General features: G+C 39.7%; 1 protein-coding gene and 1 pseudogene across 1 annotated transcript; both read right to left on the bottom strand.

Annotated features, from left to right (window-relative positions):
* Positions 1–6: 6 nt before the first annotated feature.
* Positions 7–6359, bottom strand: LOC131316618 (short-chain dehydrogenase TIC 32, chloroplastic-like; annotated as a pseudogene).
* A 2245-nt stretch (positions 6360–8604) lies between these two features.
* On the bottom strand, positions 8605–18488 carry LOC131316617 (short-chain dehydrogenase TIC 32, chloroplastic-like). Its single transcript, XM_058346052.1, has 8 exons — positions 18193–18488; positions 16367–16598; positions 16115–16191; positions 15424–15580; positions 14728–14806; positions 10054–10138; positions 9274–9320; positions 8605–9119 (listed from the first exon to the last, which is right to left on the bottom strand). The coding sequence occupies exons 1-8, from the start codon at positions 18296–18298 to the stop codon at positions 8955–8957; spliced, it is 948 nt and encodes a 315-aa protein (XP_058202035.1). The 5' UTR covers positions 18299–18488; the 3' UTR covers positions 8605–8954.
* Positions 18489–22306: the final 3818 nt, after the last annotated feature.

The following is a 22306-nucleotide window of genomic DNA, read 5'->3' as shown; positions in this document are numbered from 1 at the left end:
ATTAATTGTATATTCAAGATGCGCAACGGCACTTACAAAAGGATTTCATCACAAAGATTGGAAAGAACCCAAATCAATATCACCACAACAAAATCAAATACAACAACATTCTAGGAATATAAGTATGTTACACATAGGGGTTTCATATCGTAAACTTAAAAATCCAAGAAAATTTAACAAGGCATCGCAGAAATAAAATCAACAGAACCATCATTTGGGATCCGTCAAGCTCGAGCTGAAGTTCCACAATTTCTTTGCCAATTCTTCATCTTTAGCCAGAGCGCTCGGTTTTGCTTGATTACTGTCGCAAAAGTACTCCCCGCTCACCCCCTTAACTTGCGGATGCAATGCCACAAAGGATGCAATGCCACATAGCATGTGGTTGCCGCTCCCTAGAACCATAACGAACAATATTAATAGATAACCATGTCACACTGATGTCCTAACAAACTGCTAAGCATCTCAAACATCCACATACTTACCTAATTTTTTTTCTAAAGAAATGCCGTTCTGCATCGTAGAAAGAACTTACCTGGGGAATGCTTTTCATGAAATATTTAGCAACCATGTTTGCCAAGCCTGCAACCAGACAGGAACCAAATATTAGTCCCCAAAAAGGTTGAACTTCATTTAGTTGAAGATGAACTTGTGAGCCAACTTTGAACTATCCCATGGCTTATCTTGAATATGACCTGTCAAATTCAAGCATGTTTCTATGTAACTTCCCGTACCCTTCGCAACTGCAGGAGCCCCGTGTGCTAGGTAACTCTTTTTGCGATCCCAAGTTAAATAAACAGGTCTGGAAGTTATAATTGTGAAACCACGATCGAATTTTCACAGAAGCTTTGGTTTATAGATAGATCATAGTATTAACTCCAGACGATAAATTGTTTTGCTCATTTTCTTCTTGAGTAAAGCTACAACTACGAAGAGGAAATGATTTTTCTATAATATGATTCTCGCATACGATTGAGTCCGCCCCAGCGCCTTCTTTCTTATCCTTTCAGATCTGACCTCTCTTCTACTTTCCACATTCCTGAGTTCGGGGTCAAAAATTTTCCTCACCTGATCGAAGACCATTGCATTAACGACTTTTGCGGTTAAGGCCAAACTCGGATCGACTACTGATTCACAGATAAATCTTGCCATGTCACTGCTTTGGGCATGGTCCATCTTTTGGGGATCCGAAGCGTATATCATGCCTTTGTTTGTTCATGGTTCGATTTACAGGGTCCTAGGCGCATTCGTTTTCAACTAAAAGAAAAGGGGAAAAATAAAAAGCTTACCATCCCAACTACTACTAGTTCTTTGAGATGAAGTTTTCAAAATCAATAAGAAACATTATAAATTGCAAGATATATAAACCTTTTCAAAAGCACCAAAGCCAAAATTGACATATAAATTGGGACGGAGGGAGTGCTAGTGCAAATGAAAGTGCAGGGCCATGCATTGATGCAAATTAGGAAGCCTAACAAAGATCCTAAATAAAGGAAACATCTTTGCAGCTTGGCTCCATGTGGAATTGAGCAACCACTGATCTGAAAAATATGTATGCAGAACATTTTAAGAACAGATAGCAATATAGATTTAATCATTCAGAGATATACCATCAATAATGCCATGGTGACGCAAAAGGTTGGTGGTGGTAATGATTCCTGGATGAAGTGAATTAGCAGTAATCTCCACCCCTTCTTCCTGGTTAATTGTCAAAAGAAACCATCCATAAAAGCTTTTAAAGAAGCAAGGTTTTAACAAGCAAGTATCTTTACATCAAATTGTTACTGGGTCAATCCAGAGGCATTCACTGGTTCTCCATAGTCTTGCAGCCTATGGCTCTAGCTCTTTGAACAACTTAATCCACCGATATGGTACCATTCGAACTAGTTTGTTCCAGAGTGCATCAAGTCATATTATGGTAACACTCAGAATTTCATAGCCAAGGTTCCAAAGGTTCTCATTTTTTCTTTCCTCATCTTTTTCTCAGTGGATTTCGTCTACAAATTTGTCATAGCCAAGCAATATACCGATTGCTGGTCCTAGTTTCATAACCTTAAGTCCTGAGATTTTGATCAAATTGGAAAGTCTCAGACGTCCATACCAAAATGTAGACACTCATGGGCAGAAGCCGCAGAACATGGTTCAAATAATTTGCAGGCAGAAAAATTCAATTATATTGGTATTTTTAGGACAGCATGTATCTGAAATCTCAATTATGAAAAAAAGAACTGCTACTACTTACAATAAAGCTTGGTTTCGTATCCATAACAAGACCTTGAAGCAGTATGTTAGCAAAAACAACCACCTTGGCATCAATTTCTTGGATAGTTGAGTAAAAAGAATAGATCGATTACCTCTAAGCGCTTTGCCAGCTCATTAGCATGCAATATGTTAGCAAGCTTTGATTGTCCATAGGCAGGCATGGTGCTGAAACTGAAACACAGAAAGTAAAAAAAGGAAAATAGTTTATTGTGAGTGAGCTCTACGAAATCTAATCAGCAGCTCAATTTGAAAGGGCAAACTTATAGTCAGAGCAAAAATTACGTGAAAGGATAAAACTGTCCTTCCAAGTTAAAATGATGTTTGATTTGGACGGACATTTTTCTTTCTTTGAAGAAGGCAATTGTGCTACCTATAATTTTAATACTATGCATGGTATGTTTTGAATATAGAAAAGGCAAAAACAAGTAATTCACACCAGGATCAAGGACAAATAAGTCAAAGTTGAAAAGATACGGGGAAAAAGGTTGTCACTAATTACCTAGATTTGTCATTGATTTTATCAAAACGAATTCCTTCCCGGCAGGATACCGATGAACCTTTGATGACAAATTAACAATCCTTCCTTCTTTCTGGCTCTCACATGCTGTACTTTTCATGCTCTCCAACAAGAGATTTGTCAAAAGAAAATGACCTGCAAAAAGTTAACATCTATCCTTACATACGCAATGTACATTGTTATACATCTGACAAGAGTAGGGTATAAACTTAGTACCCTATGGAGTGAGAAACAAAAATCGAAAGAAATCCTTTGCGAGTCGAAAGGGAGTTCCCAACTTGAAAGAAACCTGGTGGCAGACTGGCAAGGTCAAAACTATAGTAAAAGCTAAAAGAGAGTGCTCTAGAAAATGGCAAAAGACCAAGAATTAATGAAGATAATTTTAGGAGCTATAAACAAGTCTCCAGGGAGGCATAGAAAGCTGTAGGAGAAGCTAAGATTGGAACTCAAGGCTCAGATCGGTTTATACTGCACAATTGCAGGAGAGTAAAGCTTAATGACTTAGTAGCAACTAGCTGTGGTCTTCGTTTTACTTTTATCTTATTTCATTCCACAAAGTAGGACATTGTCCATCCACCTGCATGTAGTAGAAGGGATAATCTTCAAACTCTGACGCGGTCTTCGTTTTACTTTTATCTTATTTCTTTCCACAAAGTAGGACATTCTCCATCCGCCTGTGTGTGTGGCACACGGATAATCTTTAAACTCTTACGAAACTACAACGAATACTTCTACAATGAAGCAAATAAAAAAAAGGATAATACTGCAATGATCTAAGTTGAAACTCTAGTCGATTATAAAAGAAATCTAAGTTGAATTTATCATAGAAGAATTACAGAAAAGAAAACAAATTTCCAACATTTGCAGCAACAAAGTTATAGCACCACAAGAATAGAAAATCTGGTGATTTATGATTCTTACCTATATGGTTAGTTCCAAACTGCAGTTCTAAGTTGTCTTTGGTAAGCATGAAAGGTGGAGCCATAACCCCTGCATTGTTACTTCCAACACCGAAGAAAATATTTCACTCGTAAAGTTCAAAAGTAAACTGGTGGAGTCCATAGTAAGTCATGTACTCCATACATTAAAAGAGGGCAAAAACCGAGCTAAATGAGACAGCAACATAGCAATTGCTTCATTATTCTTACATGAGGAGGTTTAAAGCAAGGCCTGATGACTTGTATTCCGAAGCAAATTTCCTTACAGATGACATTGAACCGAGATCTAACTCCATAACATCGAGTTTAGCATTTGGGTTTTCCTTAAGTATTGCTTCTTTCACTTTTTCACCGTTACCAGTATTTCTAACTGCCATAACTACATGTACACCTCGCAAGGCAAGGACGCGGGTAGTCTCTGTGCCAATACCGCTTGATGCCCCTGAAATTGTCAAAATACAAGCAATAAGGTTATACGATACCTCCAATACAACGAGGTTCTGAAGTCAACATCAGAGGAATAGATTCTAGTATAACTTCTTATTCTGAAAAGAAAGACACCACTTCATTCAGTAGAACTACCAAGTACCAGGCAACTAGGTGAATAAAGCCCACAAAACCATTTTTACGAATCACCAAATTATACTGTGGTGAAATTTTTTTACAAGAAAAAGTTGGCGAAAACTTTTTTTAAGCACACTTAGCTCTAGCCATCATTCTTCACCGAGTTTAAAAATTTTCAGCGACTTAAAGTCATGGCTTTCGAACGCCATTTATATGAAACATAGACCAGAGTGAATTCAACTCTACCCACATTTATTCAAACAGAACAGGCTAACTAACACCCATGGAAGTGACCGCGCCTTGCAACTTTAGCCGTAAACTACAACAATTCACGAAACTCTTGAACAAAACAAGAATTAGATAACACCCATGAGAGTGACCGTGCCTTACAACTTTAGCCGTAAGCTACAACAATTCACGAAACTCTTGAGCGAAACAAGAATTATAGGTGTGCAGACAAGGAAAACTGATTAAAACCAACTGCATGACACCACACCACAACTGCATAAGTGCTTCAGATTGTAATTTCTCATACTATTTGTCACTCTTACATGACAGATTGACAGTTTGACACCATGAATAAGTTAATTGAAGCCCATACTTAACACTCACAGAATCCATCTGCAGAAGGCTTCAATCTAACTTAAAAGCAACATTTAAAGTCTCTTTTTTTTTTTCCCCAATCGGTAGATGAGATCATTACATTGAAGTACAAAGTACAAATCACGGGACACTACATCCATTGTGTGAGAGTCCACGAGATAACCAAGCCCAACAACTGAAATAAGCCCATCAAAAGGACCACAATCACCATAAGCTCAACTCAACTACATGCCCCATTAAGAGGAGAAATAACACCAATAAATACAAAGGAAAGAATGCTTACACGCAGGTGGGAAGACTCGAACTCTTGACCTCCTAGTGAGATACAAGAGTTCTGGCCAACTGAGCTAGCCCCAGTTCGTTAACTGCATTTAAAGTCTAACCCTTGCCATTTTCATACATTAGAAACATACAATAAAAAGTCAAAGACAAAATCTTTGTGGTTTTCCAAAAATATCCTCCACAAAGGGGTGGGAAACTTTGAAATTGATGAGGGACAATTTTCTTCAAAAGTAGCTTTCTATGTGACTTGAAGTGCATTAGATACGTGTTCCATTGTAAAAACTGGAACTCCCCGAAAAGACTAAAATTATGTGACAGAGGGAATATTTGATATTCGAACGAGAGTAATATCCAGCGTTCCCGGAGTACTTAATGACGATGCTTACGTGGTACTTCCAACCATTTATGTAGCGAAAAATAATGTGGTAGTAACATTATCATTCACTTTTGTTGGGACTAGGGAGACAAGAGACAACCCACATTATGTGGGGGCAATCTTTTGTTTGCGAGGAGTACCACATGGCGATACCACATGGTATCCCGGGATTACCCAATAATTGGCCTTCAAACAAACCCATCAAAGAGTAATACATCGCCTGGATGTTTATGAATACAACAAACAAAAACGCCAATATAAGTAAGGCCATGTTTCCACTAACAATTTTGGGCAACAAGCTATGACCTTTTAGGTTGTTCACACTAAGCAACAAGTTTTGCATCCCATCTACAATTTATTAGTCAGTGAAAACAACTTGACATTACACTCTCTCTCAACAAACTTCAAAATTTTCAGCAACTTATTGGTTAAAGAAACAACTTGACATTTTTTAACAATTTATTGATTAGTGGAAATAACTTGACATTTTTCGACGACATTTTTTAACAACTTATTGATTAGTGGAAATAACTTGACATTTTTCAATAACAACAAGTGCTCCTTTAAGTTATTGCCTACCAGAAACGAGAGAGAGAGAGAGAGAGAGAGAGAGAGAGAGAGAGAGAGAGAGAGAGAGAGAGAGAGAGAGAGAGAGGACCTGTAATAATGGCAGTGAGGCCAGTTCCATCAATTCCTTTGGTAACTTCCTCAGCTGTAGAGCAGGCTGAGAACCCAGATGGACCTTTCCATCCAAAAATCCACATTTTGCTGCTCTGATTTGATCCCCACCAAAAACCCCAATGCTGTAACTTCTCTGCTGCTACTTTACAAATCAATTTGTAAGTTCTCCACTATATATAGGGTCTGGACTCTGGACCCATGCCAAGTTTTTTCATTTTCACTATATATTTTTGCGTTTGTCTATGTTGGCTGCTAAAAAAATTGTGTCGCCATTTTGAATTCCAGCCGTTGGATTAATCAATAACTCTATCGACCCCCAAAAGTTTTCCCAAATGTCCCCGAAAGTAAAATTATTGATAAGGACTTTGATGCGTGGGACCCGACATCCAAGTGAATCTGAACCACTAATTTTATTTTTGGGTATCTCTTCGGAGAAACTTTTCAGGGTCCCTAACATTGCTCTTGGATTAATAGGCCTAGATGTGTTGATGATTAATTACCAGATAACTCATGAGATCTTCTGTGCATTTCCGGACAAAAAATGGGGTCACTTTTAAAAAAAAAGAAGTTTTGGGTTCGATTCTCATTATGGAGTCTCATTTCCCACCTCCTAGGATGTAGGTTAGTTGAGTTTCTTACATGTACTCAAACTAATAAAAAAAGATGAAAAATCAATGGATTCTGATTCTATATTATATTCACCCGGAACCTCAAATTGGACCTGATCGCCTAGTATATTTATAAGTGGGCCCCATATATATTCACACTAATGTTATGAATACCGTACCGGTCAGGGTACCGGTTTTCCTACTGATACGGTACATACCGGTACCAGTACCAGTCAAATATCGGGTACCGTTTCGGATTGATCGCTATTAGTGTTATTTTCCTACTTAAAAGAATTTATAGTATAATATACACTTTTTTAAAAATAAAAAAAATAAAAAATTCAGTATTTTCTCGGTACCATCCGGTATTTGCCCGGTACCATCTGGTATTGACCGGTATTGTCCGGTACTTGAAGAAAAAAATAAATTTAAAAATAATCGGGTACCGCCCGGTACCGACCGGTATTTGAGCTGGAACGAAATTAGAGGTACGGGGTACCAGATTCTGTTAAAAACGATACGTACTGGCCGGTACGAAACGGTATTGATATCATTGATTCACACAAAACAAATGGATACGAGAAAAATCCCAACCAATCCGATCCGATCCTCTCCTCGTCATGTACGGTTACGATCTAGATGATAACAAAACTCGTCGGGCTTTGGTTCGAGTTTGATATCAAATTGTGAGTTCTGTTGAATTTTCTAATAAGCTTGGGTCAACTGACTCCTTGTTATCGTTACGATATACCTAATTTTGTCGTCCTTAAAAGAAGAAGACAAAATCGCATCTATCTATCCACTTCTTATCATGTACTCGTCAACCTCGTATAGAAAACACTTCGCATGCACACTTTGACCTTAACCCACGCTCGTAAGGTTTGATTGTATCAAGATTCTCACGAATTTAGTTGTAATAATCCTTTTGAAATTCGTTTGCCATACGAGCGTTCTCATTGTAAATAGTTTTGACCAATTTAAGGTAACGCAATACGATATCAACTTTGCTACAATTGACTTTTCTTCCTTTCATTTTTTGCTTCTCAAATTAGCAAGTTCTTACGAAACAGATTAAACTCTATTTAAAACAAAATTAATGGGTGATTTGTCACCTTATTACTTTTTTTTTTTTCGTCCCTTTTTACAGTTTATTTTTCTTGATTTGAAAGCCCATTAATTTGTTTTGTTTTCTCCATAGAAAACATGCCTAATTGTAGAACCAACCAAAGCAGCCATAGATTAGAAACTAGTTTGAGGAGTGTGTTTTATTTTTATTTTATTTTTATTTTTATATTTTTATGTGGTGATTAGGACAACCAAAACATGAAGTATCACCTGGACATTTCAGCAATGTATTTGTAGAGGGTCTTGACCAATGAAAATTTTTCTGCTTATATAACCACATAAATAAATGTGTACTATAAACATCAGAAACAATACCCATGAGTATATCAGAGCCTTTTGAATCTCACAAAGATGATCGGAGCTGCACCTTGTAAAAAATCAGCTCATTTGAATATCGGTAGAGGCATTTACCAAACACCCAATTTTGATTATGAATCCATAGGTGGATGTTTCGTTATACATAGGCCTATATTCGATTACATTGGTTTTTTACAAGGACCCCAAATAAAATGGGCAGCTTCGACTATCTTTGTGAGATTCGAAATGGTTCTCAAATAGATCTGTCTGTGTGGGTACAGATGTGGGTTCTGTACCCATAGCAACAATGCATACCGTGACACCCAATGAGAGGGGTTTGATTGCTAAATCATGTTAATATGTAATCGTTCAGATTTTCAGCCGTTGGATTACTTCCGGAAGTTTTCTGAACTCGTTTTTTTTTTTTAAAGGTTTGTTTCATTCAAGTTAATAAAATCAAACAATACAACATGACTGCTGATTTTGTCACTTCCTTTTTTGTTAACGCTACTCTCCCGCAAGTGTATTTTTGATGCAAAAATAGACTTGCAGGGGAGTGACGTTAACAAAAAAAAGAGTGGCAAAATCATTTCTCTACAACATTGTAGACATAAAAGTACAGTATCTCTCTGTTTGGAAAAAAAAAAAACTAAAAATCTTGGAAAATTTCACAAGGCATCACTGATATTGATTCAACAAAGCCATCACTTGGGATCTGTCAAGCTCAAGCTGAAGTCCCACAATTTCTTTGCCAATTCTTCATCTTTAGCCAAAGCGATTGGTTTTGCTAGGTTACTGTCTGAAAAGTACTCCCCACTCACCCCCTTCACTTGCGGGTGCAATGCCACGTAACATGTGGTTGCCGCTCCCTAAAACAACAATGAACAAAATTACTAGTTAGCAAACCATGTCACCCTAATATCCTAAAACAAACATGCTAGACATCTCAAATTTTGCCACATACATTGACTTATTTTTCACAAGAAATGCTGTTCTGCATCTTACATAAGAGACAGAACTAACCTGTGGAATACTTTTCACGAAAATTTTTACCACCGTGGTGAACAAGCCTGCAACCAGACAGGAACCAAACCATTAATATATGCCAACATATTAGCTTTAGTAAAAGATCGATGAACTTATAAGCCAACTTCGAACTATCCATGGGTTATCTTGAAGAAGACCTGTCAAATTCAAGCATGTTTGTAACAAAACTTCGCGAACAGAACCCATTCCTCTACAGTTATACATATCCAAAATTTCCGCCTGATAAGAAACAAAAACAAGAATAGACCGGCATCCTTTGTATTGCCGTATTGTTTTCCAGAAATAACTTACATCTGCTACTAGATTTGGTTTGTGGTGTTAATTTGCATCCACAAAGCTCTCTTGAATTGTATGCGATTATGCAGTCTCTCTCAATTCTAGCTAATGTATCTTATGCGATTATGCGGTCTCTTTCAATTCTAGCTAATGCTTACAAATATCATGGAGTCCGGTGAGCAGAGCTGGAGTACTTCCACCATTCCTGTCCCACATGGTTATATGCTTTCTCCCAAAGCATTCTACAGTAATAAACTCTTTGGGATGCAGTGGGGAACCAAGTTCTAATACAATAAGAAACAAATGAAACTGCATGGCCCAGCTTTCAGATTAAAGCAAATTAGGAAGCCCAAAAAAAGATCCTTAAAAAGTAAACGTCTCTGCATGGTATTGAACAGCTACCAATCCAACAAACATATGTTCCGAAATAGTATGTTTCAAGAACATAACCATATAGAGTCCAAACGTTCAGAGGTTTACCATTAACAATGCTATGGTGACGCAGAAGGTTGGTGGCAATGACTCCTGGATGAACTGAATTAGCAGTAATCTCCACCCCCTCTTCCTGGTTAATTGTCAGAAGAAATCATCCATGAGGGCTTTTAATAAATCAAGTTATTAACAAGTATATAATCATTTTCATGTCGAATAGTTAATGGGTCAATCTCTCCCTTTGAACAACTTTATCTACCGATATGGTGTTGGGTCGAGAACTCGACCCCAAAATCCACACCTCTAAGTACAAGCACGAAAATAAACCAAGGACAATTGAGAGATATCCGATAAAAAACTCCTTGTATATATTTACACATATACAACTGAAAAAAAACCTTACCGGGATAACCACAAGCCGGCTTCCCCACTCCTCTCTCTCTCCCTCACTCCGGTGGCTCTCTGAAAGTCTCTACGGACATCTCCGAGGAGCCCCACTCCCCCGTTGGGGGACCTCTCACACGCTCAACTCTCTCTGGCCCTCTCTCCTGTCACTAGCACACACACTGCCTCTAAGGCAGTCTATGCAAAAGGAGAAAAGACCTTGGGGTTTTATCCCCTGTGGTCGCACCCACCCATAAGGGTGTACCCCAACAATCACCCCTACACCCGAGTGGGGTAATCGCTGGATCCGCAACGCTGTCCGGCTGCAATCCGCCACTCTAGCACTATAGCTACCCCCTGCTCACACCAGAGGCTCTACTCGCCAGATAATCTTACACATCACCTGCGAGGAGGCTAAAAACCCGTCTAGATATCCGTGGCTCATATCGGCAACACCACCGATACACCGCACCCCCTTAACCGAGTGCTCCACATTCAAACCCAAAAGCTCCACATCTCAATCCCGAGATGTCCGCCGCAAAGTCCATTTCTATCTGCGCTCCTCTGCTCCCTGAGCGCCTGCATCACCCCTGGATGCTATAAACCACGTCCGCCAATCCCGTTTGCCCCTCTAGTCATGCGCTTGTGTCACTGCTAGCCATCAGAAGTATACCACCCCCACACCGGAAGTGTATATACCAACTGACCGAGTGTCTCCTTGCAAGACCAGATCTTCCGTGGCTGAACTCCGAACGCACCGTGCCCAATCATTGGACACAATCCATGACTCCATCTCTCTAACTCATGTGGCCATATATCCGGGAGAAGATCTAGTCACCAAATCCCAGAAGAAAGAGAATCTTGCGATGCGCCGTCACGTCTCCATCTCAATCCCCCTGTCCAGAGCTCCAATGAACACCCCTGCAAGCAGTTGTAATCATCACCCGGCCGGTATGCTGCACACCTCCTGATTCGTATCCAGGCACACACATCCGTAGGTCTCAGGTCGCGACTACTCGTACTCCGTGCCTATCTCGTGTGCGTCCGCAACTGCTGCTCATCATGTTCATTGTTGATAAACCCATACTGCTTGTTTCGTACCAAACATCAGCTCCATCTGTTTGTATGCTTCATAAGCCACTATCGGTTGCCCATCATCATCCTCATGTAGTCCGAATCACAACCGCAACTCCCGATGATAGGTCTTCGATCTCGATTGAACCAGACTGCCTCCGATCACTGTCAATCATCTTTGCAAACCATTGCTCTAGTGAGCGCCTGTGTCACTACCAACCCGAATGTATCCTTGCTCACTAGTCCGCGCATGTTTGCCCTGATCAACGTCTGATCTCTGCAAGTCTGCTCCGTCAATGGTCCTTTCCCACCACTTTCTGTCAACTCCTTGCACTCCCGTCAGCTCTCTCTGGGTCTTCTCCCTGCCACTCGTCCATTCTCGGCTTTTGCAATTCGTCAGCATCCTGGATCTCCATTGAAATCGATCTATCACTCCAATAAGTGGTTCTGTCATTACAAGAGGAGCAACCTAGCTCGAACGTAATGTATCCTTGCCTACCAGTTCCGTAACAGATCATCATCGATTGTCCTTGCTGCAATAAACCGTAAGCGCCTGTGTCATTACCAGACGAACAAACCCGCTCGAATGTAATGTATCCTTGCTTACAAGCCAAGCCTCCTCGCAACCCAAATCGCCTCCAAACATGTGTTTTCTGCTCCACTAAGCAATCGCACCAGCCTAGGAGCCTCCAAATTGAAAACAGAGCGTGCGGTTTCGTCCAGAACGTTGACATAGTCAAAATTGACTACTCATACCCAAACAACGGAGTCCGAACAGCTCCGAAATCGCAAAAAACCAATCTGACTACGTGGCATTAACCCTGCTGACGTGGCATGATGACGTGGCATTGACTGGCACATGCTCTCCACATGCTAGCGTGTGCTCTCCGCGTGCCAGCATGTGCCCAGCACAATCCGGCGCGTGCAACCCACGCGCGCATGTAGATCTGACGCGTTCCACGCGCCACTCCTTCTGGTCGCGCGTGCGGCTCACTCTGGCGTCGCCTCGGTGATTTTTCGACCACTTTCGAGCTTGTCTCGACGAGATGAACACAACCCCGTGCTCAAATCTCGCATCCGCCAACTCCTGGTATGAACCACCCTTGAACCACCTCTTTGCCACCTCGCCGCCGCCTTCGACCGGCCATTGCCGCCACCTCTGAGCTCCTCCGGCGACGTGCTACCCCAATACGTGATTGTCTCCTCAAGGTGAACACAACCCAGTGCTCAAAACTCATCTTCGATCATCCACGACCTCGGACTTTTCAAAACAGCCTCTTCGCCCGCTGCGATCGAATGGCTCCCGAGCCTTCATCCGGTGAAGAAACTTGACCCCGTCACCTCCTATAGACTCGTCTCAGTGAGGTGCACAACCCTTACTGATCTGATTGAGTTTTCAGATGGCTCAACCGAGAACCTGGTTAAGGTAGTGCTCCGTGCTTTCTTGTGATCATGCTGTTCGTGCTCATTTGGTGTACTCCGAACCAACAACTCCGGCTCTGATACCACTATTGGCTCAAGAACTCGACCCCGAAATCCACACCTCTAAGCACAAGCATGAAAATAAACCAAGCACAATCGAGAGATACTCGAGGAAAAACTCATTGTAGATATTTACACATATACAATTGAAAAAAAACCCTCACCGGGATAGCCACAAGCCGGCTTCCCCACTCCTCTCTCTCTCCCTCACTTCGGTGGCTCTCCGACAGTCTCTCCGAACATCTCCGAGGAGCTCCGCTCCCCCGTTGGGGAAGCTCTCACACGCTCAACTCTCTTTGGCCCTCTCTTCTGTCACTAGCACACACACTGCCTCTAAGGCAGTCTATACAAAAGGAGAAAAGACCCAGGGGTTTTATCCCCTGTGGTCGCACCCACCCACAAGGGTGTACCCCAACATATGGTACCATTCAAACTAGGCTGTTCCTGAGGGCAACAAGTGATGGCTCTAAGGGTTCTCATATTTTCTTTCTTTATCTTTTATTTTTAACGGATATCTTCTATGAATATGTCTCATAGCTAAACTGTAGGAAAATGAAATTTTACCAAAGAGAATTTGGTGGGACCCACACCGCGTGAGGTGGGCCTTACATTAGTGAATAAATTCCATTAAAGATGAATGAGAAATTGTCTCATTATGGGAATTGGAAAAGCCAAACGACGTGCGTGCGCGCCGTCACCAAACACCTAAATTAGACTGGGGCCGAGGCCGGAGCTCAGGATTCGTGAGCTCGCGACCTGTGGTTCAAGGTCTGTGGTCTATGGTCTAATCTAGATTGGTTTGGAATTAATTGTGCTTTATTGGGTTTGTACCATTCGCGTTTGGATGGACCAGAATCAGTTGTGCGTGACTGATTAACGTTGGATTGAATGCCTAGAATAAAACCTACAATTTGATTATGGAATCAATTGCTAAATTAATGGCTAGCTGTAGCAGTTTTCTCCAGAAATTGAATTCTTCGTATTCAATTCCCTATATTCAATATGAAATATTGAATAGGCCCTATTGAATGGGCATGCTCCCCCTATTGAATTATTGTATTCAAGGAGAAGGCTCTTCCTCATTTATATAGAGGAGTTCGGCTCATTTGTTTCTAGAGACCAAGAAAGACCAAGAAATCCGAAAAGTTTCTCCTTCTTCTTCTAGAGAGAGAGTACAGACACAAGTTGGTTCGACGGACAGTCTACGGCGGTGCTCCGGCGGCTGAATGGGAACCGAGTCAACCCTAGGAGACAAACATTGACACAACCTCCAGCACCGGTGAGGCGGCGAATTTGTCTTAAGGGCACCGTTGAATAAAACGGGTCTTGGTTTGTAGTATCTCTATACCTTGCTTACAGCTTATGTTTACGTTTCATATCCTGTAATTCCATTCCATGTAATTTTCCATTCGATTGTAAATTTCTAGAAATTAGTAAAATCGATTACTGTTTTTCGCACTATATTTTCATACAAAAACAAAGTGCATACCGAAATGCAGATACCAGACGAACATGGGAAGAACATGGTTCAAAATATCAATGGCACGGAAATTCTATTATATTGACATATTTAGAACAACATGTACCTAGAATTCTCAGTTATAGAACGAAAAAGGAACTTTTGCCTTGTACTAAAAAGCTCGGTTATAGAACGAAAAGACAACATATTAATTGTTTGGTCCACTTCATATAAAGACCTTGAAGATGTGCGATTTGCGATTATATACAATCATCTTGATATCAATTTCTAGCATAGTTGAGTAACAAGAATATATGGATTACCTTAAAGCGCTTTGCCAACTCATTAGCATGCAATATGTTAGCAAGCTTTGATTGTCCATACGCATACACGGTGCGGAAGCTGAAAAAGTAGAAAGTAAAACAAGAAAAACGGGTAATCGAGTCAGCTTTACATGTCTGATCTTTTGGGGTACACCCTTAGTGGGTGGGTGTGACCACAGGGGATCACTCCCCCTTGTGGTGTAAAAGTGCAGGTGTGCACTCTGTGTGTGTGTGCCAGACGTGAGGGAGAGAGTAGAGAGTGAGCCGGCGGGGCTCCTCGGAGATGCTCGGATATTCTGTCGGAGAGCACCCGAGTGAGGGAGAGAGAGAGGAGTGGGGAAGCCGGATTGCAGCTATCCCGGTGAGATTTTTCATACTTGTATATGTGATTTATACATAGTGGAGTTTTCTTCGGATATCTCTCGTTTGTGCTTGGTTTATTTTCGTGCTTGTGCTTGGAGGTGTGAATCGGGGTCGGGGTCTCGACCCAACATGATCAGCAGCTCAATTTTGAAAGTGCGACCCTATTGCCAGAGAAAAAATGACGTCAAATGACAAAACTGTCCCTCCAAGTCATATGCTATGCTTGAGTTGGATAGAACTCTTTCTCTTCCATGGATTTTTCAGAGGCGATTGTGCAAAGAAAATTAAGAGAAAACTGGAAAGGTAAAGAAAAAAAGTGTTGTTACTAATTACCTAGATTTGTCATTGATTTTGTCAAAACGAACTCCTTCAGGGTATCTGAACAGACGATGACCCTCTGATGACACATTCACAATCCTTCCTTCTTTTTGGCTTTCACGTGTTGTACTTTTCATCGTCTCCAACAAAAGATTTGTCAAAAGAAAATGACCTGTAAAAAGTTTACATTTGTCCTTCATACCCAATGCATGTTGTGGAACATTTGACGAGTGCATAGTATATAATTTAGTATCCTATGGAGTGAAAAATGGGAAAGAACAAAACATTAATTCAAAATGACGACAGAAATAATCAGTTTTGCTGGAGCCTGCAGGAAGGTGAGTAAAGCTCGATCATGACCTGGTAAAAACTAATGTCATAATGTGTGGTCTTCCCTTCTTTTTTTTTTTTTTTTCCTATCTTATTTCTTTCCCACAAAGTAGGACATTCTCCATCCGCCTGCTAATATATAGCAGATGGAATAATCTATTAGCTCGGAAAAACCTGCATTTATCTTTTCAACGGATCTAAGTTGGAACTCCGACCATAATTTAGGAAGTGAATATTCCAATTTACATTCGAAACTCCTATCCTGCTTCTTTAATTAGAACATTTTTGTAGCCATTGAGCTAGCAGACATGCTGTTATAACAATTTTAAAGCACACAACAAGATTTTAAAAGGCCCAATAAATGAATGATTCTCACCTATATGGTTTGTTCCGAAATGCTGTTCTATATTGTCTTGGGTAAGCATGAAAGGAGCCATGACCCCTGCGTTGTTACTTCCAACAACAAAGAAATTATTTCACTCCTCGTAATTAAAGTTCAAAAACAAACGTACGGCAAGGTCCATAATATAAGTTATCCATTTCGCATGTTTAAAGAGGACAAAAAACCAAAGCTAGCTAAAATGAGGTAGCAGCCAGCGTATTCAATTGTTTCGTTATGCATGCTTACATGAGGAGGTTTAAAGGAAGGCCCAAGGACTTGTATTCCGAACCGAATTTCCTTACAGACGCCATTGAACCGAGATCTAGCTCCATAACATCAAGTTTAGCATTTGGGTTTTCCTTGAGTATAGCTTCTTTGACTTTTCGACCCGCATCAGTATTTCTAACTGCCATAACCACATGTACACCACGCAAGGCGAGGACACGTGTAGTCTCTGTGCCAATACCACTTGATGCCCCTGAAATTGGATAAAATAAAATATAAACAATTAATGATACCATCTGATAACCCCAATTGAAAATGATACACCCACCGCCCACCAACCACCGCTCCGCCCATCGCACGCTCGCCGAGCCCACTCCGGCCACCGGACGGCCGATCCGAACCGTTCAAAAATTCTAGAAAAAAAAACCGAGTGGGCTTGCGTGAGAATCAACGGCATCCGAAGTGTGTAAGTGCTCGAACCAATCTTCCATTTTTTAATGGTTTGGATCATCTAATTTTTGGAAGTTCGGATCGAGCACTTACACAAGTCGGATGCCATTTATTCTCGCGTAAAGTCACACAATTTTTTTTTTAGAATTTTTGGACGGTTCGGATCGGCCTTCCGGTGGCCGGAGTGGGCCCGACGAACGTGCAGTGGGCGGAGCGGTGGGTGGTGGGCGGTGGGTGTATCATTGTCCCCTAACCCCAATTCCATGAGGGTCTGAAGTCAACATCAGAAGAATAGAATTAAGTAGAACTTAATTTGTATTCTGAAACGACACCAGGCCACTTTATTCAATAGAGTACCAATTAAGTACCAAGCAAATAGTAGGTAAATAGACCTCAACAATCCATTTTAACAAGTCACCAAATTCTTTTGGGAGTAATTTTTTTCAATAAAATAGTTGGCCAAATCTTTTTATAAGCATTCTTGCGATCATTAATTCTTCACTCAGTTGAAATTTTTTTAGCGAATTCAACGCCAACCAATTAACACCACACCCCGACAGTAGAACACTACTCATTACTCTTACACGAAAGACGTACCGCTCCGTTTGTTTTGATGTGAAATGTTTTACAATGTAAAATATTTTTTTCCAGAAAACAAACTTCAAACATTTGTTTTTCGGTGTGTTTAGTTGGCATTTGAAAATATTTTCAGAAATTAACAAAATAGTGTAGAGAGGGAAAGAGGGGGCTTAAACGGTGGGGATATCTGAGATTATTGGAATTGAACGTGGGTCAGGACTGACGATCAAGAAAACTGAGCAGTGAAAATTGTAGTAGAAGGCAGCAGGTTCATTTCGGAAAATAACTGACGAAAAATTTAAAGGTAAGTCATTTTCATCCAATTGATGGAAAATGTTTTACATATAAAATGTTTTCCTCATTTTTATACAACTAAACACCAGAAAATAGGTAAAACAATTTACAGAAAAATATTTTACGTCCAAACAAACGAAGCCGTACTTAAAATAAATTTGGAAATGGAAGTTGATGACCCAAATTCCATCATTACCTGCCATATGGTCAATACATAGCATACTTATGACTTGCACACAAATAGGAAGACAAGTCAAGTAATTTCTCCTCAAATATAGCCATGTTCTTGAATCAGAAGCATCAAAATAGTTGATATTACACAGAGAGAGAGAGAGAGAGAGAGAGAGAGAGAGAGAGAGAGAGAGAGAGAGAGAGAGAGAGAGAGAGAGAGAGAGAGCACAAATAGGAACACAAGTCAAGTAATTTCTTCTCATATATAGCCATGTTGAAAAATAGTTGATATTATACAGAGAGAGAGAGAGAGAGAGAGAGAGAGAGAGAGAGAGAGAGAGAGAGAGAGAGACCTGTAACGACGGCAGTGAGGCCAGTTCCATCAATTCCTTTGGTAACTTCCTCGGCTGTAGAAGAGGCTGAGAACCCAGAAGGACCTTTTCTTCCAAGAATCCACATTTTGCTGCTCTGATGTGATCCCCACCAAAAACCCAAGTTAAACCCCGATTATGGAAGTACTACTCTACAAAACCAATGCAAGGTTGTGTACACTATATATAGGGTCTGTCTCAATGTAAATTTTGGTTTATAGATTTATATAATTTGTTTTCTTGCAAGAGAGACAATTTACTGAATATATAATTTACTGAATATAATTTGTTTTCTTGTAAGAGGGACAAAGTTTTCTTGTAAGAGGGACAATTTCTTGTATATATAATGTTTTCTTGTAGGAGGGACAATGTATTTGGGTAATGATTGTGGGTAATGATTTTGGACAATGTATTTCGGATAAGAGTTTTGGTTTTGTTTTTGGGTAACGATTGTGGAGAGAAATAGGGATAATAATTGGGAGGTAGGGGTAATGATTGGAGAGATATAAAAAGAAAAAGTTAAAGTAATAATTGAAAATAGGGGTAATGATTGGGAAGAGATAAGAGTAATGATTGAAAACAAAAATGAAAGTGCAAACTAAAATGGAAACCGAACAAAGGCTTTATATTTTGATTTAGTTTAAGGACAACATGGTTTTCAATCAACTAATGGAAATTGATAGGTGCTGAAAAGCACCCATTTAATTCACCTAATTTACACTTTGTTGATCCATTTACATTGTTATTTGATATATTTTACGGAGTAGCATTTTGTGGTGTTTGTAAGTTTTGGAGACCGATGGTGCGAAAACGTGCAAATTGGAAGGTTTTACAATGGGCTAGCATTTATTCGGTGGAGAAAATAAAATACCAATATAATTGGATTTATGATTTGTGCTCCTTTTATCCACGTGAAAAAATTATCTTCCGAAGGCAAAAGCTCGACAGCATATATATATATATATATAAAGAAAAACGGGAGAACGGGGGGACTGCCCAGAGAGCATTCGGCAGAGAGCAAAATAGAAGAAAAAGCTGTGCACGTTTTCATGGCCGGCTAAACTCCTTGTCTAGGGGGAAGATGAAGCACCGTTCCAAGTAACTTTGTATATGTACAGGTTTAGGTTTTAATATTCGAATCGATTGTAAAACTCAAAACCCTTTTCATTGCAATTGAATGAATTGATTTTAATTCTTTCTATCGATTGAGTATTTGTATTCTAGATTTCAAATACCTAGTTTTGCAATGGTTATCATTGATTGAGGTTGGAGTTCTGAGATAGATTATGCTCGTAAGATGGATCGTGCCGTTAGGTGGCCAGATCGTGCTACTGAGAGATGGTCCGTGCTATGGGATAGTCTATGCCTTTTAACAATCCGATTATTTTCTTGATAATTATCGTTAGGGTTTGCAAGCTCTAACGATAATCTCTTTTGATTCGAATAAATAAACCTGGCCTATGCATATTGTTGTTATGCGGTCAGAGTGGATTCAAAACCCTAGATATTTTCCTCCATCCTTTTCGAACCTTTTAATTCATTGTTTTAATTTAATTAGGTTATTCCAAACAAACCAAATCAATCAACTCTTTTCTCTCCGAACTAATCTGCAAACTAATCAAATTTGTCGTAACTTAGCCATTCAGTCCCCGTTGGAACGATACTCGGTCTTAACCATTATTCTACGGAGTAGTAGTTAATTCTTTATTTTTACAAATTTATTTTTGACATGGAACGATGCGGTCAGAAATGCCCCTGGAGGCAATACGGGCCCACAATGTTTATCTTATTTGTTTGTAGATTCAAAAGCTGTGGGGCATGATCAGGTGATGAAAGGCATTGTAGATGGTGTTAGAGATTTCCTGAGCACCAAGAGAAACGTGAAGCAATCTCTGAAGAATCAAGACCTTTGCAGACAATGGGACTTACCGAATATGATTTTCTTCCATGTATAGTTTTTTTTTGTTAGATACTGACTGTTTTTGTGGTTGTATTTGTTGGTTGTTGTATGGGATTCCATCTCAAGACCGTGATTTTTGTGGTTGAGTTTAATCAAATTCGCACTTATCAAAAAAAAGAAATAAAACAATGAGACATGATAACTAAACGGTCCCTTATTCTTATCCTAAAACAACAAATAAAACCTGTTGGTTTATTTTCTTATTTTCTGTCTTAATCAAACACAAAATAAGCAGATAAGGCAATAAAATAAAATAACCAAACGAGCCCGTAATCTTATTCTGATGACATCGTGGTTGGTACATTAGATTTTTACCACACATACTTTAATCTAGGCTCCGTTTGTTTAGACATAAAATATTTTCCGGTAAAATATTTTGCCTATTTTCCGGTGTTTGGTTGTGTAAAAAATAAGGTCAAATATTTTCCATCAATTGAATGAAAATGACTTACCCTTAATTAAATATTCAGTATGTTATTTTCCGAAATGAACCCGTTGCCTTCTACTGTAATTCACACTGCTTAATTAGTTTTCTCGATCGTCAATCCTGACCCACGTTCAATTTCAATAATCTCATATCTCTCCACCGTTTAAGCTCCCCATCTCTCTCTACACTATTTTGTTGATTTCTGAAAATATTTTCAAGTGCCAACCAAACACCGAAAAATAAAAATTTGAAGTTTGTTTTTGAAAAAAGTATTTTACAATGTAAAATATTTTACATCGAAACAAACGGAGCCCTAAACCCATACTCGCAAGATTTGTACCAGATTCTCATTAGTTGAGTTGTAATCTCTTTTTAGTTAGTTAGTCTGTTATATGCAGGCCTAATTCGTTGTAATAATTTCAGATCAATCCAAAGTAAAGCAATTAATACAATATCTTATTTTTCGTAGAAATCTAGCCGCGGTAATCCCCTAACAAATTAGTATTGCATATTCATGAAGTATCACCTGCACATTTAAGCAATGTGGTATTCAGTATTGCATATTCATGGGAATCGCGAGAGCGGACCCCCCGTACTGATTCTCTCGATCCTCTGTCCGAAGCCGATCCTTTCTTTACCATCTCCACCTCTCGATCACATGATTATCGATGGAAGAACTGGTCGACACACTTATAAAACTAGTACAATGCATACCGAACTGATCATATACTATGAAGTCATAACTCATTAAGCTAAGTGTCAAGAACTGAAGAAGACAATTACCCTTTTAAAAGGCTTCTTCCATGGTTTCATTGTTTCAAAAGGAATAGTCTGCGAAAGGCAACAATTCTACTCTGTTCCTTTTGCTGCTTGATTACCATTTTAGAAGAGTGTAACAAGCAATAGAAGATACAAATTAATAGGGCAGTCGAAGGAAAAAGTATCTACCAAATCACCGCGGAGACCTCTCTTTCAAATCCAAAACAGCAAAGATCAAAAGCATGGGGAGATTGGAACTACAAAAGCATACTAAAAATCAAGTGGAAAGCGAATTTCATGGAATGTACTTGCTGTCCTCTCCAAACAGGACCCATTTCGGGACCGGAGAATAAGTCGGACAATTCGTTGTGCAGAAGATCATTCCTGTAAAAATTCAAGTTCAACAGCAATCTGTGACCAAATGTAACCATATGTCTTGTGGCCTTTTGACGTAGCCCTACTTTCATGTCTAAACCTCCTACCTCCTTGTTGCGGGTTACAGCATCTTCTTCCTCTCTACTCACAAGTGACTCTTAATGTTTCTTTGTATCTAACAGAAACAAAGGCAGAGTTACTTGAAGGAAGGGAGCAGTCTCTATTTTCTTACACCATACGGTTCACTCACCCAACTTACATGAACCGCCGGAAATTCCGAAACTATATGGCCTGTATGAGAATAACTAGACTGCCTCAATAAGATTAGGTGAAGATCGACAACAATTCAGGAATTTTTATTCATAAGCTGCCTTTACAAACAAACGAACAATCTACACACAAACTATATAATACAAGAATTCCAGATATTAAATGTGATACAAACGGGTTTCATAAAGAAAATTATGAACAAGCTCACAAAAGCAGGGTAGTAATCAATTCGGCAACAGGCTTCACTTGGTATTCGTCAAGCTCAAGCTGAAAATCCCATAATTTCTTTGCTAATTCTTCATTTG

The sequence above is a fragment of the Rhododendron vialii genome, chromosome 2a (genome assembly GCF_030253575.1).
Source record: "Rhododendron vialii isolate Sample 1 chromosome 2a, ASM3025357v1".
Taxonomy (NCBI): domain Eukaryota; kingdom Viridiplantae; phylum Streptophyta; class Magnoliopsida; order Ericales; family Ericaceae; genus Rhododendron; species Rhododendron vialii.
Note: the sequence above shows the minus strand (reverse complement) of the source record. Positions and strands in the feature narration are given on the sequence as shown.